This window comes from Seriola lalandi, unplaced genomic scaffold, assembly GCF_002814215.2.
Source record: "Seriola lalandi dorsalis isolate HSWRI2012SDOR001 ecotype SW California unplaced genomic scaffold, Sedor1 jcf7180002054997, whole genome shotgun sequence".
NCBI lineage: Eukaryota > Metazoa > Chordata > Actinopteri > Carangiformes > Carangidae > Seriola > Seriola lalandi.
This window is the reverse complement of record NW_019525546.1, coordinates 1286103-1311001: the sequence shown is the minus strand read 5'-3', so window position 1 is coordinate 1311001 and position 24899 is coordinate 1286103. Positions and strand designations below refer to the sequence as shown.

General features: G+C 39.6%; 4 protein-coding genes across 7 annotated transcripts; 1 reads left to right on the top strand and 3 right to left on the bottom strand.

Annotated features, from left to right (window-relative positions):
* Positions 1-439: 439 nt before the first annotated feature.
* Positions 440-2439, top strand: cdr2l (cerebellar degeneration-related protein 2-like). The gene has a single exon (XM_087171427.1). The coding sequence runs from the start codon at positions 685-687 to the stop codon at positions 1504-1506; it is 822 nt and encodes a 273-aa protein (XP_087027553.1). The 5' UTR covers positions 440-684; the 3' UTR covers positions 1507-2439.
* A 107-nt stretch (positions 2440-2546) lies between these two features.
* On the bottom strand, positions 2547-15014 carry arhgdia (Rho GDP dissociation inhibitor (GDI) alpha). The gene is made up of 6 exons (XM_023397129.2): positions 14887-15014; positions 6794-6994; positions 5878-5961; positions 5350-5426; positions 5153-5216; positions 2547-4347 (listed from the first exon to the last, which is right to left on the bottom strand). Exons 2-6 carry the CDS (start codon positions 6981-6983, stop codon positions 4145-4147), a joined length of 618 nt encoding a protein of 205 aa, XP_023252897.1. The 5' UTR covers positions 6984-6994; positions 14887-15014; the 3' UTR covers positions 2547-4144.
* Positions 15015-16536: 1522 nt separating this feature from the next.
* Positions 16537-19638, bottom strand: alyref (Aly/REF export factor). Of its 3 annotated transcripts, none has more exons than XM_023397135.2 (6): positions 19260-19638; positions 17690-17848; positions 17423-17570; positions 17213-17276; positions 16938-17133; positions 16537-16845 (listed from the first exon to the last, which is right to left on the bottom strand). In XM_023397135.2, exons 1-6 carry the CDS (start codon positions 19497-19499, stop codon positions 16831-16833), a joined length of 822 nt encoding a protein of 273 aa, XP_023252903.1. In that variant the 5' UTR covers positions 19500-19638; the 3' UTR covers positions 16537-16830. The 3 variants fall into 3 exon arrangements, with proteins under 3 accessions (XP_023252903.1, XP_023252904.1, XP_087027552.1); XM_023397136.2 differs by having other exon boundaries at positions 18264-19401; XM_087171426.1 differs by having other exon boundaries at positions 18288-19401.
* A 774-nt stretch (positions 19639-20412) lies between these two features.
* mcrip1 (MAPK regulated corepressor interacting protein 1) lies at positions 20413-24859 on the bottom strand. 2 transcript variants are annotated; one of them, XM_023397106.2, is made up of 5 exons: positions 24755-24859; positions 23236-23329; positions 22897-23015; positions 21298-21402; positions 20413-21185 (listed from the first exon to the last, which is right to left on the bottom strand). In XM_023397106.2, the coding sequence occupies exons 2-5, from the start codon at positions 23241-23243 to the stop codon at positions 21121-21123; spliced, it is 297 nt and encodes a 98-aa protein (XP_023252874.1). In that variant the 5' UTR covers positions 23244-23329; positions 24755-24859; the 3' UTR covers positions 20413-21120. The 2 variants fall into 2 exon arrangements, with proteins under 2 accessions (XP_023252874.1, XP_023252875.1); XM_023397107.2 differs by having other exon boundaries at positions 22897-23000.
* Between the last annotated feature and the right edge of the window lie 40 nt (positions 24860-24899).

Genomic DNA, 24899 nt, shown 5'->3' with positions numbered 1-24899 from the left:
TAAGTTTTTATACCTTACTATACTATGAGATTTTTGGGGATTTTTGTGCCTTACTATACTATAAATTTTTTTACCTTACTATACCATGACCTTTTTGACATTTTTATGCCTTACTATATTATGACGTTTTTTTGGCGTTTTCATGCCTTACTATACTATGAAGTTTTTAAAAATGTTTTCATGCCTTACTATACTATGATGATTTATGTCTTACTATACTATGACGTTTTTTGACTTCTTGTGCTTTAGTATACTATGACGCTTTATGCCTTACTATACTATTATGTTTTTTTTTTAAAGTTTTTATACCTTACTATACTATGAAGTTTTTTGATGTTTTTATGCTTTACTATAGTATGATGTTTTTTTGACGTTTTATGCTTTAGTATACTGTGACGCTTTATGCCTTACTATACTATGACGTTTTTTTGGTGTTTTTATGCCTTACGATAATGTGAGGTTTTTTTATGTTTTTATGCCTTTTCCATAGCTTGACGTTTCACGCTCTAGTATTCTGTGACATTTTATGCCTTTGTATACTATTATTTTTATCACTATTATTTTGTCAGGTATGAGGATGGTTTCCTGTTGGCCAACCCGGGCAGTGTCGACCTGGCTGAGAGACGGCCGTTGGATGAAGAGAACGGGCGCCTGAGAGACATAGTCTCATCCCTTCGCTCAGCCATGGCCACAGAGAGGTCCAAGAGAGAGAGCGCTGAGCGGGAGTGTGCCGCCGTGCTGCACGAGTTTGAACGTCTGGAACAGCGTCTCTTAGGAGCAGAGGGCTGCCAGCTGCGGGTTCAGGAGCTTGAGGCTGAGCTCCAGGAGATGCAGCAGTTGAGGAAGTCCAGGATGTGTATGATTGGGGGCATGGAAGACGGCCTAGAGACACTGCTCAACAATGGCCCTGAGACAGACACCCCAGAGTTGAGCATAGGGCTGGAAGAAGGGGGAGAAGGAGGTGCTGGAGAGGGAGGGGCCACAGGGCAGCAGGGAGTCCCAGTGAGGAAAAGCTGCAGCGACACAGCTCTGAATGCAATCTCAGCTCGTGATGCCTCAGGTAGACGTCAGGGCAGTTACGCCATGCATGCCAATGGAGTGCGCAAACGGGGCATGTCCATCCTGAGGGAGGTGGATGAGCAGTACCACGCCCTGCTGGAAAAGTATGAGGAGCTTCTGGGGAAGTGCCGGCGTCATGAGGAGAGCCTGTGCCATGCTGGAGTGCAGACCTCGCGGCCCGTCTCCAGGGACCCCTCCATGAAAGAGTACAGCATGATCACCACAGGGCCTTCAACATCGGGGGCCATTGCCACGCCTCCCACACCCCCTCAAACTCCCTCCACCCCAGAGGCCCTGGAGGGGATCAGCAGGCAGGTGGAGCAGGTGGACAAACGGCTCAGCCAGAACACACCGGAGTACAAGGCGCTGTTCAAAGAGATCTTCTCCCGCTTGCAGAAGACCAAGAGTGACTTGAACTCCACCAAAAGCAGAAAGACTAACAAATGAGCTGGAGCTCATTATAACAGCTGCTGATACCACATGCACTGAAGACAGTAATTACTCAAGACTTATATAATTTACCTCAGTGTTTTGAGGGATTCTTGTTTAACATGATTTTAGGGGTGGATGGCTGTAGTCACATGGTAGGATAATGAATGATCTCTAGGAGGGAAGCTGCTGATTTGAAGCTGCCAAATGTTATAATTCTCCACATGGATGAAAAATCGTTGTCGATGTGGATGAAATGCCTTTTGTGAGAGACTGTAACTGACAAATTATCAGAACGGAAGGTCTTTTTTCTGACTAAGGACAATCTAGGACAATCTAGTATGTGATGTAGTATCACAGACTAGGAGTATTTGAGATGTACTGATGCAGAAATGATCTAATCTATTGCCATTTATTTTTCAAGTATGGAAAATAATTGAGCCAAATAATTAATATTAAAAAAAGAGAAAAAAACTGCCATTGGCTTTGAAACTACTTACATTTGAAGCATGTATCTGTCTAATAAACACTAAGTGCTAGAATGGTCTTTAAAGTAGGTAAAAGTAATTCACACTTGCTTTTGACCAGCTTGAGCTGCTTAAAGATGCAAGAGTGATATTTAGACTGTGTATTTTGAGTTGGTTGGATGGTATAAATCTTTCCAGACAGCTGCCAAAGTGTACTGTGCATAAGTGTTTGATGGAGTTCTGTTTGCTTACATGTGTTTATTATGAAGGAGATGAAACCTGAATGGGTGGAGACGCCTCTGTAGTGTTTTTACAGCATGCATTACAAACTACAGGGGACGAATGATCTGCATCTTTGTTTCAGGGATTTGTTTGATCATTTCATTGACAAAATAATCAGTTTTACACTGTGGTATCGCATTGTCAGTCATCCTTGTAGTAGTCTATTTACATTGTTCATTAATTAAAAAAAATGTATCAACCATGTTATATTTTTTTTTTTGTTAAGTGCTCAGGGAGGCAACAATTCTCTATTATTACAATTCTCTATTGTTATAGCTAATCTGAATAAAACAACAGGACACACAGAAGCCCAGTCTGAACACTTTAATGTGAACACAAGATATCAGTAAACTGTAGGTAATACAAGTAGCACACAGAGTCAAACCCAACCCACAGAGAAAAACATCAGTCCATGATACATGACAGCTGAATGAATCTTGGACACCATTCACTTACTTATGGTGCGTATAAAAATGGAAACACTTTTATAAAGCACGGAGTGTTAACATTGGTGTCTGAGGACTGATGTCTCTATATAGGTTCAGAAGTCAATTACAGACAACGTTTCACCTCACTGATGTTGAGCACAGAGTGCTGCCAGGTCAGCAGGAGCAGCATGTGGTCGTAAGAGACTGGAGGCACAGCGGACATTGGTAATGCTGAACTAGAGAAATACAAGGTGAGCGGTTTAACAGTCCCTGTGATCGATTCAGGAAGGAACTAAGGTAACACCTCATACAAACTGGCAATATGGCCTCGGATACTAGAGAGGAGACTGGGCAATACAAATCCATTAATACGACCCGGGCTCTGATTTAGAGTTATTGTAAATGACCTAAAAAAGTTAATTTGACTGATTACTGAAAACGACAAGTACTGAAATGAAGACGGTTTGTAAATGATGAAAGTTTGTAAATAGAGCTTACATGATTGACATCTATATGTAATGGCTTTTACAAATCTTCAAACCTGAAATAAAGGCGTTAAAAAGTCCTTAGTCCTGATTCCCTGCCCATATATTACAAGTATTGTTAAAAACAGGCTCACATGATGGTCTGGCAAATATCATCTGAAGGCAAATGGCTCAACTAGGTTTTTAATGTTTTCCTATGGGTTCTTAAGGCCACATGGCTGCTAAAATAACTGCCGAAATACCCTGATCAGAGGAACAGCCACACCTAAAGCAAGGGGTCACAAGGGGTTAGAGGTAATTTTGTTTCTCCCGTTCTCTCAGCAGATTTTGCAGGGTGCTAAACCATTTGAAAAAGGCATGGCCTAAATTCCAAATAATTTACCAAGTTTCTGATACAAATAATCTGCTCAAAGGCTTTAGGAGGACTGTGTCCGAGAGTTGTGTCCAGCAATGATTGCTCAATGACCGTACAGTGGCCACATACATTATAGCACTACTGCTTCCTGTACTATGCTTTCCAAGGCAGATCACGGTAATCGTACAAAACAATCTGAAAAACAGAGAAAAAGAAAAGGGGAGAAGAAAAGAAAGCAACAAGCGACAAAGGGATTCACATAGTTCATTTTCCAACAGCAGTTAACAAATAATATTTTTTTTCCTTTTTTTTTTCCTTTTATAAACAAACCATAACTGCAAAATCTGGATTGTGCACATTGTTTGCTTTCTCCATTTTTAAAGATTTAATACTTAGCAGAAAAGGTTGGGTGCAAACAAATGAAACATTACTATGGGAGGAATGATCAAGTGACTGGAATTTAGAAAAGGGAAATGAAACTAAGAGCAGGAGGAGGGGACGTCAATGGACGGAGAGAGCAAAGTTTAAATCGACACATAATCCAGAGATGAATCCAGACAGAAAAAGTGGAATGACAGCAAGAGAAAGAAAGAGGGGCAAAGCAGAGGAAGACATTGATGGGAAGATGGCGAGGGGGAATCAGTCTTTCCATTCTTTCTTGATAGTGAGGCTCCACTCCCAGGAGAGATGATCGTGTTTGTCGTCATCAGTGAACTTGGACTTGATGTTGTAGGTGCCGCGGGCGAGCATCCCTCTGGGTGACTCCTCCAGGGTGGTGAGGAATTCGTATTCCTCATTTGGTCTGGGCCCATAGCTGCCGACCATGTAATCTGACTTGTCAACTAGATATTAGAGAGGGAGGGAAAAGGGGTTGTAAGAAGTTTCTGCACATCCTCAATTCCAGATTTAGCAAAATTGCATGCAAAGTTATACAGATTTTTTACTGTATGTCTGTATCTACTAAAATGTAGTCCAGTACAGAAACATCGACTCAACCTAATCATCACTGATAAGTTTAGCAAACAGCTTTTAGACCTCACTGTTTGTACAGTAAATATGTGGCTGGAGCAGCAGTCGGCTTAACTTAACACAAAGACATGAAACAAGGGGAACGGCTAGCCTGGCTCTGCCCAAAGGTAACAAAATCCATCATATAAATCGATATCATTTCTCATCTGTAAAAACACAGTATGAAAACAATTCAATATTTTACACAGGTTTTATGTACGGGACTATTTCTTGGCTGGTTGCCTGGAAATCAGCAGTAACTGAAGGAAGTTACTGGTCTTAGCCAAAAAACAAAAACGTGTCTGGCAAATAACCCCTTGTACAACCATAACATGTTGAGATATAACATGTTAATCATTGAGCTTTAGTGGTGCTGGTAGGTGGATTTTATTAGGCGGCCCACCTGTTTCCCCCTGCTTCCAGTCTATATGCTAAGATAAGCTGAATGGCTTTGACTGTGGCTTCATATATAGTGTACAGACATGAGAATGGAATCAATCATCTTATTCTCAGTCTTGGAAAGAAAGCAAATAAGTGTGTTTCTCAAACTTTTCCTTTAAGCCAGAAGAGGCTACTGTTACATGTAAAATCTACCTAAGGAATTGCAGAGATTAAATGAAATAATTTTGGCAGTTTTACCTTTAACTCCTTTCCTGAATGATTGTTGAATGTACTTCAGGCCGGACACAATCTCCTTGTTGACCTGCAAAAAGCAACATGCATCATCTTGCTGAGCAGTTTCCCAGGACAAATATAGCTCACTGCAGCTGCAGTAACATCTCCATGCCTCCAACAGTCTGTGAAAACAAACAGAGACAAAGACCAGACTCTCTCACCTTAAAGTTGATCTTTATTCTGTATTCAACTCCCTCCTTCAGCACAAACGGGTTCTTCCTGAAGCCTTCCAGGTCTCCTGGCAGGGAAAAGCAACACAGCAGAGAAAAAAAAAAAGTCAGTGATACTGACCACCAGGTGGCACAAGGCTTCAAGTGAGCTCAGGTGCAGTTCAGTGTGACCACCAAGGGAGGGCAGGGGTGTCATCAGGAAATGGCTAGTTAACCCACTTAAACAGGAATGATGTCATTACTAATTAGCAGACTAATGATCCAGCAGGTCATTAGGTCTATATCTGCACACAAGAAGGGGAGTGATTAGTGTTCATAATTAATGTTACTATGAGCCAATTCTTCCAGTGTGTTTGTTGTATGGAAAGACATCTGCCTAAATGAGGGTCATGTGCATTCAAGTGGAAAATTTTTCAGACATCAACTTCAAATGATCGGTTTTCACCCTAAAATCTTCTGTTGAGTTTTGTCCAGATTCCAGCCTCACACATACCAAACTGCCCTGTCTGCTCTACTCACCTTGTAAATCAAGGACCAGAGGCTGTGGTGCCGCCTCGCATACCAGAGTCATTCTTGTCACCTGGACATTGGGGGCGGTGGGATCTGAGACAGAGAGACACAGAATTAAAAATTATAACCATAAGATCATCAGTTTCTAATCAATTTATAATAAAGAAATGTTAAAGATGGATAATCTATAATCCAAAATATTTCAGTAAGTGATAATAGTCAAATAATCAAATTTATAGTAGAGTAGAGTGAAAGAGTGAAAAACAATGACAGGATATGTTTGTCATCATTTACAACAACTTTCAAAACCTTTAAGGATCTGAAAAAGATCAGTTATACTTTCACTATATCCGTTTGGTTCAGTCATTAAAAACTTTTGAAAATACCTGGACCTCCACATGTTGCTGGTAAATAGGTTTTATATCGGTACCAAAACACTACATGAACTGTATTTTTTAAAATATGTTACTGTGATGAATATTATTAAAATTTTTCCTATTTTACAAGGGTCATACACACTTTGACACAAATGTCAAAATAAAATGACAGTATGACAGTATAATGCAAGTAAAGAAGCGTTAACATTCTCACTTAACTTCAACAGTTTTTCAATTCATGTGTGCATCTGAATTGTTGTCACAACAAATAACAGTACACAACTTTGCACTAGTGGTAGACCAAACACGTAGAGCAGCAACTTTACCTGCATTTGGAAAGAATGTTATGGACACACACGCACACACGCATCTTTAAAGACTACAAAAAGTAAAGCGGAGATTTACTGCAGTGGTTTTTGCAGCAGGTGGCTGTACTAGTGACTGAAATCAAAATGTGTGCGCATCTACATTCGCATCAAGTGTGGTTAGTTAATGGTTTTGCATTTGTTCTAGAACACCGTGAGAGTTATTTGATTGCAATCACTAACCTGCAACCACAGCAGTGCTACCCAGCAGTGCCTCCTTGTACTTGCGCAGGCTCTCATCATCTTTGTCCAGCTCCTGGATCTCCTGTAAGCTCTTCTGGGCGGGAGGTTTGTAATTGACTGCGCTGTCGGCCTCTTCGTTGGCTGCTGCCAGCGCTGCCAGCTGCTCTGGTGTAGGTTCCTGCTCTGCCATGGTGCTAACCACTGCAGGAAAGTGATGACATAGAGGATCAGTTAGAGGACAAGAGAATAAAGTAATAATGACTGATGGCAAGGATCCATACTCTTTACTTTGCTAATGAAATCTGAGCTATATGTGGGGCAAGGCAGAGCTTGGTTATTAGACATGCGGCTGCTAGATAAGTATTACAGATTACCTATGTTGAGGCAAACCTCAATGAACTTTGATTTGGGGCTAGCAATGTAAAGCGGCAGTTCATGTAGACACACTGGAAAAATTATTTTCAGTTTATTTTAAAGTCTTTTTATTCTGGTATTTTCAGGCTCTACAGTATAATGGCACATGCTTTGCAAAAATTTGAAACATTTGACTGCATCTTGAAATCTTAATGAAATAAACAGACTCAGTGTGGCTTATAATGCGTAACGTCATTATTTTTGGCAAGAGACAAGGCAGTTTTATTGTGTTTTTGTTACATTAGCGTATGCTTACACATTTCTGTACACGTGAGTGCACAAACATACACACTAGCAGAGACGAGAGCCAGGAGACGTGACATGCTGGTGCTCACAGTCTACTTGGCTAAGAAGCCAGTTTTTCTGAGGCCAAAGCAGTGACAAACAGGGGCTGGTGGTCTTAAAGCTAGGACAAACTGCTGTCAGGCTTCAGCACTGAGACAGCTGAGGAAGAGCAGTGCTAATTTGGCTATTTACACCCAGCTGCACTGTCATACCAGTCACTACTCATTAGGAGTAAAGATGCTGATTCTGAGCAGGAAGCAGCACATTAAGAGATCATCTTTATTCTGTGAGAACAAAGAGGCGCTTGGAGTAAGCTACACAATGTAACTGTTGCTTAGAAAATGCTGTAAAAAATGAGTTATCTGATAACATCTGGTGCACATATGCTGGGCGAAGCCTATGCAAAGCTGATCAACACCTGCAAAAGCTGGATGATGATATGCTCATAACACTTATTCTGTGCGGTCTGTTCTGGTTGTGCTCCCCCTGCAGTTCTTGGAGAAGTGACAACACACAAATAGGTCTAATACTGTTGGAGTTGATTTCATAGCAACCGAGTTAAACAAAATACAAGGTAAGCCCTTGTTGATACAACGTTAATAGTTTTGAGGCACTTTTCTAACTCAGACAAAAATGTGTTTGAATTTTGTGACAGTGACAAAATACTCCTCTAAGTTAACAGGCAGCTAAGGACCTCAAACCTCTACTCCTAAATGCTTTCGACATATGCATGTTGAAAGAACTCTACTTCCTGTATTTGAGTGAATTCAACCAAGCATGAACCTACACCATCAAACTGTAGAAGAGGAGTTAACAATATGAAATCCATTTTAGTGTGTATTCTTATTCATGCAATCTGATTTATATAGTATTAAAACCAACCAATCGAGGAATAAAGATCAATGCTTCAATGTTGATGATTTAATCAAATCTGTGTTCAGAAAAATGAACTACCCTAAAGAAAGAGGAAGATTACCACACAAACTGCTTCTCCATTAAACTCTTATCAAACTAAACATGTTCTACAGTTGCCATAAACAATCTCTCTCTATTAATAGCTTTGTTTACTGTTGCAAATCAGCGTTAACGTGCGAGTTAAAGGTTGTCATAAAATCAAGCTTACAGATCAGACAAATGCAAACACCAGATGACAAACAATCATAATGCATGACACTATATAAAGAAGGCTTCATCTGTTCAACACAAGTGGATACTCTGAGTAAAACTAACACCACACACACTATTTACAGTCTGAGGAACCACAATAAATCACACTACTGCAAACAGAATCACCAAAGAAACTGGTTTGTCACTCTTTCAAACCGTCCTCCCTGCTCTATTGTGTCCACCATATACAGTTGGGTATTAGCCAAACAGGAACTGAAAATGTAGAAACTTTTTTTTTTTTTTTTTTAAATGGGGGCCTCTGTGCGCTGAAAAAATGAAACTCTTTTTCTGCCACTAGTTTTGCTTCAGCTGGTCATCAGTGTGTGAATGTTTCTGGTCGGAGAGAATGAGTGAGAGGCTCCTTGTTGCAGAGAGAGAGAGACAAGACAGGAAAACGCCACCAGATAACACAGTCATATCATTCTTGAAGTAGCAAGGAACAGGTTGTTTTTCTCACTTCCTCTCGCTTCTTGTTGTACGAGCACTATGAGTTGCACTGTGACTGCACCGTACGAAACTGTCAGAGGAGGAAGTTGTTGGGTCATTAAGACTGATGTGTTTCTCTGCTGTGGCTTAGGTACAAATAGAGTCTCTGAAGACACAAGTGTGCATGTAGCAGGCTTGCACTACATTTAAAGTACATAAAGGACTATAACTAATAATAATAATTATTATTATTATTAAACTGTATAATTGTCATATAGTTTTTTATTTCAGACACCCAATTAATCAACTGACTGATTAGTTGATAAACAGAAATGTAACTGTCAACTACTCTGACAATCAATCATTTGTCAGTTTAAGACAAAATGTTCTCTAGTTCCAGCTTCTCAAATGTGAATATTTGCTCATTTTTCTAAGTCTTCTACAATAGTAAAGTGAACATTTGTGTGTTCCGGACAGTTGCTTGAGAAATAAAAAGACAGTGTATGACATCATCTTGGGCTCAGCCTCAATCTTCCCCAACAAACCATGCTTTATTTACTCAACCATTTTTGGCTATCTTGCCTTCATCAGAACCTGATCCTAGTCAACTGTTTAATTTTGGAAAATTGTATATTTTGACAATTTCAGATTTAATTTAGACAAAGCTCTTGTATGGCTGCATATTTCAGAACTTTTACCTATTACAGAATTGAAGAGTTACACAGACTGTATTTAATCATGTTGTATGATGGTCCTTTCTTACAGTGACTGTATCCATTTCTTACTGTGCAAAAGCCTGTGTATCTTCTCTGTAGTCTTTCACTGCAACATCGCTTTTCCCAACATAAACACTAGCAAGTTAAGATTAAATTGTTTAGAAGCATGTCAATGTCTGTGCATAGCCACATCACTCAGAAATGCCATCTTAACTAGGTATGAAATAGTTGATTCAGCAAATTAAAAAGGTCCACGCGCTCCATAAAATGGATTAGTTTCAACAATATTGACATCACCACCCTCATAATGATACACATTCCTACTGGCTAACTCTGCTCAAACAATGCGGGCTGTGGATAACTGGCTACATACTAAACTGACAGGAAAAGGCCCCGTCATTGTTCAGTCCCAGTGTCCGCTAAAAGACAACACAGAGGTCATGGGATCATACAAGCAAACACTGGATGTGCTGTTAAACCTGTCCACCTCAGTCTCCTGACCTGCACAGTCCTACAGGCAGCACTCATAATCTGTTTGCTTGACTGGACTAAGCAGTGCAGTTTTACAAGCACACCAGGCTTGGCAGCAGCTAAAACTTCAGATTAGGCTTGTTCCTTAGCAACAAACTGAGCGGTGAGATTATAGAAAGTGGGATTACAGCTAATGAGGCGTCCAGGGATTCGAGAGGAAAGTGTTTGGAGGTGTCACTGGTGCATATCAAGAGGATTCTCTTGACAGGAGTCATTAGTGTCACTGAGATGTTACTGAAGATAATTGGTCAGCAAGCGGACCAGGGAATCCCTGTGGGATGATACAAGCTTTATGAAGTGGAATGAAGTGTGTGTGTGTGTGTGTGTGTGTGTGTGTGTGTGTGTGTGTGTGTGTGTGTGTGTGTGTGTGTGTAGGGGCTGTGACTGTCATTTAAGGAAAGAGGCCATCCATCTGCAGTGTGGAACTGGGTGATAGATCAATTCAACACTAATACTGCGAAACTAAACAAGATATTGATACTGTGATACTTTTTAAATGTATTATACTTAACTAATGCAATGATGCAACACTGACTTTGCAAGATGCATTATTGCCATGGACCAACACCACATAACTAATATAGAAACAATTTTTTTTATTAAAGCAACAAATTGATTAGTCAAAGAAATTAATTATGGTCAACAAATAATTTCTTTTGTGAAGTTTAACCTGGAAAAAAACTACAATAAAACAATGAATAACTACTTCTTTGATTTGTTCTAAAAATGTTCTGGCTTGTAAATATCTTCTTAAAGCATTAACAATCATTTCCAAAGTCACCACTTCACATTAAATATACAAGTGAAATAAAAAAAATTATTTTGACAATATTACCAAACCAGAGATTAAGTAAAGCTGAAGATCACGAAACTGTGGACCTACATCTTCACTGCCGCTTGATATGATCTAATGGGCTCTGTCTGGTGCCATTGATCATACAGTAAATGCTACAGGTCAGGAGGTTCACAGAGAGGAATGCTTGAGGAACAGCCACAGCAACACGCTGCAAGAGCACCAAATAGCGGAGCCGTTCTAAACAAAATATATACAACTTCCTTCCCATTAAATCTACCAGGAGCTTTGCAGTCCGACCATAGCTGCTGCATTTTTGCACAGTAGAGCCACCTCTACTGATGAATCGAGAAGTAAAAGTATTACAGCTGATGATTCATACCCTGGATTACTGTTACTGGGAACAAAGCACACATTTACCCCAGAGACAACAACAGGACATAAATGTTGTTTCACTGAAAGTGAGAATTGGCAACCTTTGTGAAGTGACATTTAGCTCTTTGCTTCACCTCCCTATTGAAGATGTCACTCATAGATCTCTGGCTGCTTTGATCTCCAGTCTCTGTTTGTAGTCTCCCTCATGCAACACCCGCCAGAGACCTTTAGAGGTGTCCCTTTTAGCCACACGCTTCTCCACACTTCTCTGTATCCTTCTCATGCTGCTTTAATAAGAGCTTATCAATTGTAGGTGCAACACTCATAATTTCTCTGCAAATAATCATTAATTCACATTATCACTTACTTTTCTGAATAAATAAAGTTCTGCAACAGTTTGAATGCACCTGGGGCTGTTGAAATTGCATTACATCCTTGACCAATTTGCCAATGTAGAAAATGCATCAACGAGTATCTTTGTATACCACTGTCTATCTATTCAAGCATTTTGCACTGACCATATTTCTGACCTTTAGTTAACCATTTTTCATCCATAAAATTGAAGAGAATTTGATGCATATCAGCTGATATTTCAGTGTCATCAAACTCTTATGTGCAGAACAGAACTAGCAGCACTTTAATTAAGTTTCTCTACTCTCTTCTTAGTGTTGATTTAAGTTTTGCTCAGTCACCTGAGTGGTGCAAAAAGCATATCAGCTGCAAATGCTGGAGCTTTGATAGGCAAGAACTGTGATTTTTTTTCAAAGAAATAAAAGCATAAAATGTATGACTGTATATCTGAATACTGCTAACCCCTTAGACTTGATGATATAGTGACTAAATAGTTGCACATACGTTTTACTTCAAGCAAGCGTATGTTGCATGTCAAGTTGCCATGAGGTCTTTCTGTCTCTCAAGAAATTACTGCAAACTTCCTTTTTTGGTCAAGAGCTTGATGATTCATATCCTTTAGAGCACTAAACCACATTCTGCAGAGCTGTGGCACTGCTCATCTTCTTAATGTTGTACCTATAACGCTAACCCACCCTAATCCCTTTTTAAAGATATTGTAATGATATAAAAGGACACTAGAACTGGCTATATGTAATGCCAGTAGATAAAATCATGCTCGGTCCCGCCAAGTTGAGGATATAGTGCAACACATACCAAAGCTTTGGGGAAGTGTTGCACCAAGAATTGCAGAGAGAGCTCTTGGTTGAGCTGATGCAATGCAGAGGAACCAAACCTCAACAGAAATAAGAAGAGAGTCAGAGAAAAAAATCTAAATGCAATAAGATTAAATTTAGAGAAGGAATATGCACGAAAAGTTGTTATGAGCTTGTGATAACTGATGAGGTGAAAAGCTATTGGAACGTTTTAACAACCAAGATAACTTTCGCAGGATATCTATTAAAAATTGTTTTATCACTACAGAAGACTAATCAGATCCACATAGAAAATAAGCGACAAAAAGAGGTGGCTCTGAGAGAAAGAGAAACAAAACACGCCTCTATCCCAGGAAGGAGCAGAACAAATAGGAAGCTTTAAAAATAGCTGGTGAGAAATCCCTGCGTACAGCAGCAGGAAGCGACAAGTGAATGGGATAGCCAAGGTGCCAGCTGAAAGGTCAGGGCTTATTCCCTTGCTCTACTCAGCTCTTTCAGTGACATGCCCAGATTCAATCTGCCTCTCTGGGCAACAGACTTGGTGGAGGTAACAGATTCTACACCATGCAAGATTGCAGGTGTTGGTGGTTTGATGGTTTACTTAAAGAATAGAAACAGTCTGATATTATACAACAGATGGAATGAACATGTTACATTAGCATTCAAACAAATTAGTTTAAAAATAAAATTCTGCAGTAAAAAATGTGAAATACAATATTGATGGTTTTTACAGACATTTCAAAGCACTGAGGACTATCATTTCTGTGAGGAAGTGCTTCGCAAAGGCCGCCATTGAGGCAGAGAAAAGCCATGTTGTGGCTGAGGTGGACCAGACAATGTGAGAAAGGCGGACTAATCATTACTAGCTCTGACTGGTCCGTGAGTGGAGGGGCTGGCTAGCATCCCTGCATATATTCCCCTGTGAGACTGAACTATAACAGAGAGGCTTAAAGGCGTAAAAATGCAACTCAGAAGTATCATGCACAGAGAGGGTTGACTCTCACAAAATGAATTTTTTATGATAAGAACTAGACAAAAGCAAACTAATTGTAGCATTTGTTAAGATTTATATAAACAATTTAGAATTAACTTATAGCTTCTACACCATAGCCAGGATGCACACACCTTGAGTACAAGCTAATTTGTGCAACATTTTATGGTTCAGACCAGTTGTTTTTATATTATCTGTGAGCTGCTTGAAAATGTGCAGAACTTATTATACTGATGTCAGGAAAATACCTACAGTGAAATTTTTACAGACAAGCAGACAAGCAGAAACTGCAAAATGAGACATCCGGCCCACGCTGCAAGGCCACAGATTCACAAGTTGAGATGAAGAAAATGAAAAGGCTGCGATAGAAATATGTTATCTGAAAAGTTCCCCACCTCTTATAAAGTGGAAATAAAGAGATATCTCCAGGCCATTTATCAGACACAGGAAGAAAAGGGAGGATTCACGGTTTGGTTGAGCTCTTTGAGAAATCACTTATCAGCCATTCAGCCAAGCACACGGCTTAACTATCAAACAAAAGTTGGTGCCACTTGAAGCACTTTTGATCTCAACAGATTTTAACCATGTGCACTTGACCGTGAAAACCTTCATAAAGCCAACATGGAGGCTGATTTTAGGTGTGAGCCCTCCGGGCCAATTCAAATTGAAAAAGAGATGAGTTCCAGGAAGTGTCAGAAAATTATCCTCTTATACCACATGACATGTAGGGTCTCACACACACATTTACAGTGGACTATGTCACCCATACGATTAAACTTGTGACTCTGTAGTCGGTGCATTCACTCATAATGTGTATTATTGTGATCAAGTGAATGCAATGGCTGACAGTATCGTTACCTAACGGCCAACAATGTCAGCGCAGATCAGGCTCAACACCCGGAAATGAACAACTAATGATTAATTCTTAACTTCTCACTGCTGCCGGGTAAGTTTATGACTCAACAATAAATTGAAGGAATTTGAGACCGTGAAATTACTACAGCAACCTGATAAATCTATATTTAAAAAAAGCCACATCCCCAACTGCAGGAAGTTGCTCTTTGATAGAGATACCCTTTCCATAAATGACGTTCATGGGTTTAAGTTAGCCAACATGTTTTTAACAAATACTTAAAGGTGCTAACTTCACCACAGCAGCTCAGGGGTGTTTCCTAGTCAGTTAAAACGAGTTATTAGAAAAGTTTAATCTATGTTTCATCAACTCTTACCGTTACACTGCTGGTAGGCTGGGACAGTCTCCTGTGAATGGTGGTGAGAGCGAGTGAAGTGGAGCGGTGGAGCAAAATCTCAGGCAACGACCGCTAACAGAGGACACCACGTCCGGTCCACCACCTTCAAAATAAAAGCGGGTTATTACAATGATTTTAGGAAAATTCACAAGCTAACCAGCAATATGTAAAGTAACTGAAATGACTCTCATCTTTACTAGCTACACATGAATGTCTGAGTAAAATAATCAGCATACATTATTCTGAAGGCGGCCATTCTTCATAATAAATACTTATGGTACTAATTATATATTTTGATGTCGCACTTTTGAGTACGTAAAATTTTGAATTCATGACTTGTAACAGATTATATCTGCACCGTGCTCTTGATATTTGTAATTATGTAAAAGATGTAAGCACTCCTTCCAACTTAAAAATTCAAATGTCTCTGCATGTTAATACATCAATAATCCATTAATGTTAATATGTATAACACTTGAATCTACATAATGAGTACTTTTATTTTTCATGCCCATTTTGTCGATTATATTTATTTTCCTTTCTTTTTCGAAAGCAGTTGTTTGTTTTTATATTGTGGTACTACTACTTATACTTAAATCTGAATATTTTTCCTCCAAGAACAATCATCAATGTTACAGGATTTTATTGGATGACATTATGTTGTCCGTCCATTGCTTCAGTTATTTTGTCCACCCGCCCATAGATAACGCCACTATGAGAATTTTGTGAAGACTCAAGTAACTCGTCTTCCACGATCAAAGGGAAAGAGAATAAAATCGATTCGCTTCAATCATGAAAAACTAACCGGAAATGGTATTTGTTCACAATTTAAACCGGTGTCTGTAATCACGCTTCCGGGAAAAATGGCTTTTGACGTGCGTGGGCATGCAGACCTGCATTGCACGCTCACAAATCGTTGCCTGTGGCGGTCCAGACATTCTAAAGTTTGTTCATTCCACTTCCCCCTCAGCTTTAGCTTTTTCAGACTTGACATCTCCAGTGCGGCAGTTTATGAACAAGCACATAAGTTTTTATCCACCGGGGTGATACATTCAAGCTATAGGCGAGAAGGTACAGATAGCAAGTACATTTCAGAAACTCAAATTGACATTACTTTTACACCATATATGGTTGTTACATGCATTGACTGACAACACAATGCCATCTAGTGGCTGTATTATGGTGGTGCCATTAAAACAGTCATGGGGTAGATGCATTGTTTTTATAATTAAGAACATGACAGCCAAAGTTGCTGTGGGAAATTACTGATCCTACATGCTTGGTCACTTACAATAAATAGAAAAGTATATTTATAGCACTTATTTTGTAGTTGGATCTTTCAGTGGTTTCAGTTGTTGCTTCTGGGGAAAAACTGACGCTACATTAAAATAAGCATAAAAAGAAAAAACGTTTTTTTTTTTTTTTTTTTAAATAAAATAAAAAAAAATTACAAAATGTACTTAAATGGATTGCACTCTACTGTTGTTTATTCCCAGACATTAAAAGTATGTAGAAAATGGAATCATTTAAGTGTAACAATAATTATGGCATTTCGTTGGACTAAAAAAAAACAAAAAAAACAAAAAAAAAACAATTTAAAAAAAGGACTACGAGAACAGACAAACAGCATTTGGTTAATATGCACTGCAGGTTTTATTACAAGCCTCAGTAACTACAGGGTAGAGGAAAGAACTGGGAGACCCCAATTCACATTAACCTACAGTCAAAACCATTTTCATCAGAAAAAAAGGAAAAAAAGAAAAAAAAACACTGGTAAAAAACACTTTGGAGCATTTAAAAGAAGAAGTTGGAACAATAAATTCAATCACAGAGGACAACCAAGTGTAAAATACTCTGCACATTTTTAACAACCACCCTTCTGTGCAGACAGGAAGGGGAAGAAACCCAGTGGAGCTTCATTTCTTAGCTGGTGTCCATCTGAGAAAACAAAACAAGAGTGAATTAGACAGCTGCCAAAACAAGATTGGTTAATTAGTCACAGGTACCATCATATTGACAGCTGAACATACCCTGGCATTATAGGCATCTAACTGGGCGTCAAGTTCCTCTGCTGACAGCTGCTGCTTGCTGCTGCTAGCACCACGGCCGCCTCCGCCTCGACCCTTTCCTCTGGCACCGCCTGCACCACGTCCTCCGCGGCCTCTCTGCATGCCCCCAAAGCCGCCGCCACGATTTCTGTTCATGCCTCCACCACCTCTGTTCAGGCTGAACATTTTTTTTCCATCACATATAGTGTCCAAAGATTGAAGTCAACTTTCTCAAACAAAAAGACCACTACACTTACCCCTGCATAGGTCGCCTCTGTGTGTCAATCTGTGATGTGACGAGCTGTATGTTCATAGGCCGCCCTGGAGACAAAGATGCCATTAACGTCACATTTTGGGCCAGGTAGTAGTGCTCAACAATCAGTCGAGTAATTTAACAAACAAAAATGCCAATCGCATAACATAAAGTTAACAGTAGTTGTTGCATTTCATTTGTGTCTGAGGCATACCATCAAGTGGGATGCCATTGTACTGTTTCATGGCCTTGAGGGCATCTGCCCTCCTTTCAAAGTGGACATCTGCGGTTCCCAGGCTTCTTCCTGATCGGTCATAATGAACTGCAGCCTTTTTCAGAGTCCCAAATTCAGCAAAAAGTTCCTGAAAAGGAAAGCAAACCCTGAGCAGCTATCTCTTGTTTCCTGTTCAGCACACCAACATAAGGCAGACACGCTCCTCCTACTACAAACACAAATGGGTGAAGGTGAAAACCCAAATACCTGAATGTCTGCATCTGAGACTCCAAAGTCGAGATTGGAGACGAGGAGCTTCCCTCCAGTTTCCACACCAGCTCCTCCGCCACCACCAGCAGCGCCATTGAAGCCGCTGAAGCCATTGTCGAACATGTCATGCTGCCACTTATCTGGAAGCTGTTTAGGCTGCAACAGATGAAAGAGAACGCACCTGCTGACTTCAGGATCCCCTTGCCTCTGTCAATCACAGAGTCCACACGGCTGGGTGTTGGGGCAAGCAGGGGCTCCACTTCCAACAGGGCCAGGGTGCTCAGCTCCCCCAAGAGGGTCCCCAATGTTCCCTGCCCACCCCATCACTACAAGCAAGTGAATCAGTTCAGACAGAAGGACATACACAGGACAAACTTAGCCATAAAAGCAAGGGGATGTGATGTATATCATCGCTATTGCACACACACTCTATATATAATTTAGATGAATATGAGGTCTAGTGGCATCTGCCGAGGTTGTATTTATCAGTGACTATTAAGTCAAAACTGACCAAAATGTGTTACCCCAAACCCACCCACAATATCTATATGACACCCTGAACAACTTGTACCAATATTGCCCATTGTTCTCTTGCCATCTGCGCCTCCACCAAAGGCTCTCCAGATATGATCCTCGGGTACACAGGGGGTCGCCATCTGAAGCAGCGTTGCCTCCAGCGTTGCACCATGTTTCCTGGCCCGCCCAAGAGTTCTTTACCAAGCCACGAAATTGGCTTTCACGAAGGGGAATTGTCCATAGGGAGTGGGGATTGACCAGAAAAACAACTAAAAAATGGGCAGCTATCCCCCTTTAAGCGAGAGTGGATTATCTGAGCGTCCATTTTGAGACCACGCCATTTTGATTGGGACTTTGTTGGGTTTGTCTAGATACTCATTCACACTTAAGGAGTGAAGATTTGCCTTATATGAACACTATCAGGGGGGTTGAAGTCCACTGATCCATCCACAAGTAACAGCCACACTGGTTGAAAAGCCACCAAATAGGCCTTGTTGTGAAACCCGCCAGCCACTCCCGAACAAAAGGCCGCCAGGACGCTGCACCGGGACACGGACAAAAACTATGCTCCCAAAAGTGGTGAAAAAATCATTTGCGGGCGAATTTTCTCGAAGTGGTTTCCTTTCACCATCATTTTGACACTTGGGGTGGAAAAGATGTTACTGCCCGAGGAAGACTAGCTCTAATTTAAGGTGCTGGCTTCAAAATGGCGCCGCCAAGGCCTTCACGATCCAACTTTTGTTAGTTAGCCAATATGGCTAACACATTCGCTCTCTCCAAAAGGCCTCTTCTTGGAAAATGATGCAACACATATGGGTTGTGGGAGAAGGGAAAAACTATGTATATAACTTCCATAAATGCTTAACCGCAAATTATAGAGCTCTCCTCCGAGGGAAACTCGGCGGTTAGCGATTACTTTATTTGCTTGACTAGCAAGCTGGCTAGAAGGTTAGCTGGCAAGCCTACTGGAGAATAGAAGGATGTAACCCAGGCATTTTCAGGTTTGCCGAAGGTTTTCCTTTTTCTGCCCATTCCTCTAACTTTCTCATACCCTGCTGTAAGGCGTTGGTCTGCCTCTAGCGCGGTTCAGGTTCTGTCGGTTCCTCATGGGGCCGGATCCGCCGCCTCGGACTCCAAATCCTCCGCCGCCGACTCCAAGACGCCCAGCGCCTCCTCCTCTGCCACCGCCTGAGCCTCCGCGGCCTCGACCTCTTCCACCGCGGCCTCCACCTCTCTGCTGCCTGTTCTGCTTGATAATGTCGTCTAGAGACATATCCATTTTATCGGTCATTATGCTGCCCCAGTAATGCTAAACTGTCAACAAAATATAAAAAAATACACCCTAGTCTCGATTGGTCCCTCTCCCTGCCTTTTCACAGCTCCACGCTCTCTGCACCGCCGAAAAAATACAATGAGCAAGTGACCGTTGTATATAGACGAACTGTTCAGTACGTACTGCGCGTAAACTTGACGTCATCACGTAATACGAGAGCCCAAGGAACAAACGCTATCTTAATGCGAAACGCTACCAAAGATCCTCTATATTATACTGTCTACTGTCTCTGATGCTACTGTTATTTACCGCTAATGCAAAATGTAATGTGACATTCTCATATTATCAACGTGCATGACAGGATCATGTTACTCAGTGACTAATATTCATAGTTTAAGTTTTATTTCCCAGATTCAATTAATTTGGAGCCGAAAAAGAAAAGGAATTTGCAGCTATTTCACCAATCACTTAATCATATAAGCATTTTTTAAGCAAATATGATGTTTTACTAGTTCCAACCACTTAAATAAGAACATTTGCCCATTTTTATTTTAGCTTTTCATTACATCAAACTAAATATCTATGGTCAGACACAACAGCCAATTTAGATGTGTCAACTTCAGCTCTACTTTTTTCTGATAAGTTATGCCCCAAATGATTAATCAGTTAATTTTGAAAATGTCAAATAATAATGAAAATAATCATTAGTTTCAGCTCTGAAATCAAAATAACCAGGTTTTTGCATGATTCAGGGTGAGTGTCATTAAGTTTTCTTTCTCCTTGCTGATTCCTTAAAGTACTGAGGACATTTATCTTTTATTTCATCATGCACGAAACACATAACATTTGTGTAGTTGTGATGTCTGACGTGACACACCAACAGTGATATTCAATCTGTTCTATATTTATATAGGATCAATACAAGCAGGAGTACTGTAAAAGTCCTTTATTCAACATTTTGTTTTAAGGTTTTGGGAAGGTGGGGTTAACCAAGGGTGGCATACTTGGGGAGGTCTCTACTTAGTAAAGTCCATTTGAGGGCAAGAAAATTTATAATAAAAATGTTGGCCTTCTACATTGCATTTGGCTTCCAAAACTTGCCCAGGAACTGTGTATCCAATGTGACAATTTCATTACTTCTACAATTTATTGATCAAACTATCTTCCAAAACAAACTAAAAAAAATAGAAGTCAGCCCTTTCGCATTTTCCTCCAAAGTCATATATGTAGCAGTAGTAAAGAAAACAGGGTTTGTATTTAAGACTGCAGTCTTTTGTGTCCTGTGGAGAGTGTCAACAGTTTGTACCTCAGCATCAGATGTCAGCAAATTTTGATGAAAGTTTGCATCAGTCCCATCCACATGAACAATGTATATATGAAGATTTTGTGACTTGAAAAAACATGAACCAAGAAAGGGGAGAGTTTGTACTCCCTGAAATCCTGGTTCTTTTCTTCTTAGTCAGTTGTAGAGGATAAAGAAAGAGACGGGGGTCGTTTGGGTCCGGAGTTTAGAAACAAGATTGGCATTCTGTGCTAGACTGGCCAACAGGGCTGACTTTCTGGCTGACGGAGGACTGATGGAGGAAAAGTTCTTGAGGATAATGGGTGGAAAAAAGCGACCGGACCATCATGAGAAAGACTAGGACTTTTTGGAGTCCTGTGTGTTGCGTTTCTTGAGGTCACTCAGGTCCACTGGTGTAAAAGCTGAAAGAACAGACAGAAACAAGTTGTTAACTTGCCTGTGCTTGATGATTTAATCCTTCAGTGTGACATAAAAACAAAACCCACTTCACTACTAAGTTACACCATAACTTACAATGTAGGTTAGGATTTGGGTTCTTCTCCACATACTCCTGTGGTCCACGGTCATTACGTTCACTATTTTGTGTTGATCTGATGTCTCTGAGCACACACTGCCAAGCTGAGGAAGGGTAAAGATGATAATGCTTTTGTTACATTTAGGAAATCTTATCCTACCCTGGAGACTTGATATTAATGACAAGACAGACTGAAGGTAAATAACACATTCAACTTAATAAAGATGAGACATTTAGTTTAAGGGTCCAGTCTCACAGAGACTCTGAGACAGTGTTCTGGCATTTAGTAACTTGAAAACCTATTCTGAAGTACTTTCAAACAAAGTAAGTGCTTCAGTGCCACTACTGGTACAAGGCCTGCAAAGTAAGTTGTCTGATTCAGATACTGGAGCACCACTTACTTTCCATTTTTAATGATGATGGTTGACATGATCAATGAAAACCATCTGAAGCATTGTCTATGCTAATTTGATAGTCCTGCTATTGGTGCCGCAATATTCCACTGATTTGTAGGTGGAGGTAACACAACTAGATATGAAGCAATGCCTAGCATTTTTTTTTGTCTCTTGAAAAAGGAATTGCATTCAGAACATTTGTTAGACCCCATGGATACAAACAGTAAGTTATGGTGAGTAAGACTCAATGTAAACACGTTTTGTTTATGTACAAGAAAACTCCACAGGGCACCTTTCACAAATCCAAACAATAAACAAGGTGTGTGCCTTGGTTTAGACTTATCATCCAGTAGTGTTGAGAATGAGTGACTGCTTAGAGTGGCCTCTTGCACTCTAAACAGTCCCCAGGCGAAAATGCTATAATGCCGTTGCTGTTTACAAATAATGCCCTCACATTCAAGTGGGCACATAACCTGTTTTCTTGATCTATAGTTGTTTCAACTCATTTAAGCTATGGTGTTACAATGTTATGTTTAGAATAACCTACTATATCAAGTAAAGTAATAGACGGACACATTCATGTTATTTAAAAAGGAGTCTCTTCAGTTAATGACAGCAATCATTTTACTTAAATACATGATATGTATTTTGAAAAAAATGCAAAAAGTGTACTTCTAGATTTAAGTGATATGAGATGGAGTTACACAAGCATTTCCCATGTTAAGTGTTTATATGTGAGATAAACAAAATGATAGGGGTTGTGTTTACATGTTGCACATTAAGTGATCAAAATGAAGAGTCCTGGCTTGCACAAAATACAAAATACAGAACCACAATATAATCTAATTTTTTAAATGGGCTTCCATTAAGCACAGTGATTGACTTACTGCTGAGCTTCAACTGAAGAAAAAGTTTTATCTGAATAAATTACTAATTGCAGTTATGGAACAGGAGAAAGCAAGTCACTTTCAATGGACCTATCAATATCACCCAACTTAACTCAAGTGTGCAAGCATGTGCATTTCTAACAAGGTATGTTAGAGATTCAAAAATAAAAGATCTAAACAGGTCAAAGTTTACTTTCATGTTTGTTTAAGTCAATATTCTGTTCTAAGGTGTATTATTCTGACCATAAATAAAATAAATGGCATAAATTATTCTGAAAGAAAATTCAACATATCAATGTTAAGAGACTATACTCACTATCATGTATAAAGCGCACATTTTCCTCGTGTGCAGGGGTGAAGAGCTCCCCAGTGTTAGTAGGGGATCGGGGGCTTGAAGTCCGCTTGTAACTATTCACCATCCTGGGAGCAGATGAGCTTCATAAACATGAAAACAGCAAAGATAACAGCATAAGCAAACATTCATTTCATTTGTATTTTAATCACTGTTTAATGTAAACTAGTCTTTACATAGTACTTTTCGGTGCCAACACAGTACATACCTACAATTCCATTTGATGAAACTATAATGATCACTGTTAACACTACTCCATTTGTACTTGTTTATTAGCACTTGAGTGCAGTAACTTTTTCAGACCTGGTCATTCTGTTTGCAGTCTGTACTCGCTCCTCGCTCCTCTATGGTGAGTGGATTTGAAAGATACAAAGGTTCGGAAGTCCTCAGCTGGATTCTAACAATAAACAAGAGTGACAACTTTAGCATCGCCACATAATCTAAGAAAACAGTTAATAACATTGGTGGAATATAACTATGCATGTTTAGTCACATACTGCATCTGAGTACAGCTTTGAGATACTTGTACTTTACTTGAGTATTTCCTTTTCATGCAACTTTATACTCCACTACATTTATCTGACAGTTTTAGTTACTAGTTATTTTACACAATTAAGATTTTTGCTTAAAATATAAAAAAGTGCTTAAAAAATATGAAGGTTTGTTACAAATGAAACTACCCAACAGCATATACAAAGCAAAATAATAAGCAACTATTTTGATAATTGATTAATTTTTGAAGCAAAAACAGTGAAACAATGCCAAATACTTTCTGATTCGAGGCTCTCAAATGAGCTGCTTTTCATTGTCATATATATCACTATAAACTAAATATATTGGGCTTTTTGGACTCTTGGTCAAACAAAGCTAAACATTTGAAGATGTCACTTGTGGCTCTGCAAAATTGAGATGGGTATTTATCATGTTTCATAGACTAAGCAATCAATTAAGTGACAAAAAAATCAGCACATTATACAATAATGAAATATTAATTGCAGACATGTAATAGTACAACAGTCACAGAACCCATTTTTCTGAGTTGGGTGAACTTTTAAGTATACTTTCTTGATTATGCTTACATACTTTACCTCAATTTTACTTTAACTTAAATCCAGGAATTGTACTTGTATTGGAGCACTTCTACACTGTGGTACTCCACTGTTATCTAAATGTCATAACACAGACTTACACTTATGGGAAAGCTAATCATTAGAAACAGTGCATTTTTAACACTGCTGGTTAACCAACAGAGTTAAATTTGTTAGCTACCTACAATACAACTAAACCATATAATCTGATGGGTTCTGATAAGTCGAGTAACATTAGTAACAATACGAGTGTTGTTAACTTATGGTTGCAAGCGTTAACTCATTTCTTTATAGCCAAAGTACGCCAAGCGTCTGTAGAAAATGAACAAATATTGACCTTAGGAAACCAAGAGGCTTTTGTTTACGTTTTGCCTTCAGTAGCTTCAGTACTGTTAGCAGCAGGCTACAGAGCCAAACCTAGTATGTTAACCACTGGTCGAACTCTCATGAACAATGTGAATTGCTTATAAAATCATTTCTGGTTGTTGAGACCTGTGTTAACCTACAGCTATGTCCTGACTTACGGCTAACTATAGATTTGCTGACACAATAGTTTTAGCTAACTTTAGCCAGCTAGCTGGTGATTTACATTGTCTTGTCGTAACGTTAGCTTAAAACAGCTAATAATTCTCCAGCGTTACCGGTACAAAATATTTCTTAGAAAGACGCTTAACCCAGTAAGGGTAATTTCGAGCTACCCAGTAACGAACACAGTGTTAAAATATTCAACAAACCTTTTTTATAATCTTTCCTTTCGATTTCTTTATACAGAGACTGTGTACGCCGTCAGACCTGGCTAAAACGTTGCCAATGCCAACCAATCATTTCCGGGAAAGGACACGGAAGTGAAAAGGCTCGCAAATGATATGATATGATATG

Excerpts from the sequence above, each read along its gene's own strand:
- cdr2l (XM_087171427.1), top strand. The coding sequence starts at position 685 with ATGGCCACAGAGAGGTCCAAGAGAGAGAGCGCTGAGCGGGAGTGTGCC.
- arhgdia (XM_023397129.2), bottom strand. The coding sequence starts at position 6,983 with ATGGCAGAGCAGGAACCTACACCAGAGCAGCTGGCAGCGCTGGCAGCA. Across the intron at positions 5,962-6,793 it reads TAGCACTGCTGTGGTTGCAG|ATCCCACCGCCCCCAATGTC; the intron begins GTTAGTGATTGC and ends TCTCTGTCTCAG. Across the intron at positions 4,348-5,152 it reads ATTCAGGAAAGGAGTTAAAG|TTGACAAGTCAGATTACATG; the intron begins GTAAAACTGCCA and ends TCTAATATCTAG.
- alyref (XM_023397135.2), bottom strand. The coding sequence starts at position 19,499 with ATGACCGATAAAATGGATATGTCTCTAGACGACATTATCAAGCAGAAC. Across the intron at positions 17,849-19,259 it reads GACCAACGCCTTACAGCAGG|CCTAAACAGCTTCCAGATAA; the intron begins GTATGAGAAAGT and ends CATCTGTTGCAG. Across the intron at positions 17,277-17,422 it reads CAATGGCATCCCACTTGATG|GGCGGCCTATGAACATACAG; the intron begins GTATGCCTCAGA and ends CTTTGTCTCCAG.
- mcrip1 (XM_023397106.2), bottom strand. Across the intron at positions 21,403-22,896 it reads TGTGCGCTTTATACATGATA|CTTGGCAGTGTGTGCTCAGA; the intron begins GTGAGTATAGTC and ends ACCCTTCCTCAG. Across the intron at positions 21,186-21,297 it reads CCCAAATCCTAACCTACATT|CTTTTACACCAGTGGACCTG; the intron begins GTAAGTTATGGT and ends CTGTTCTTTCAG.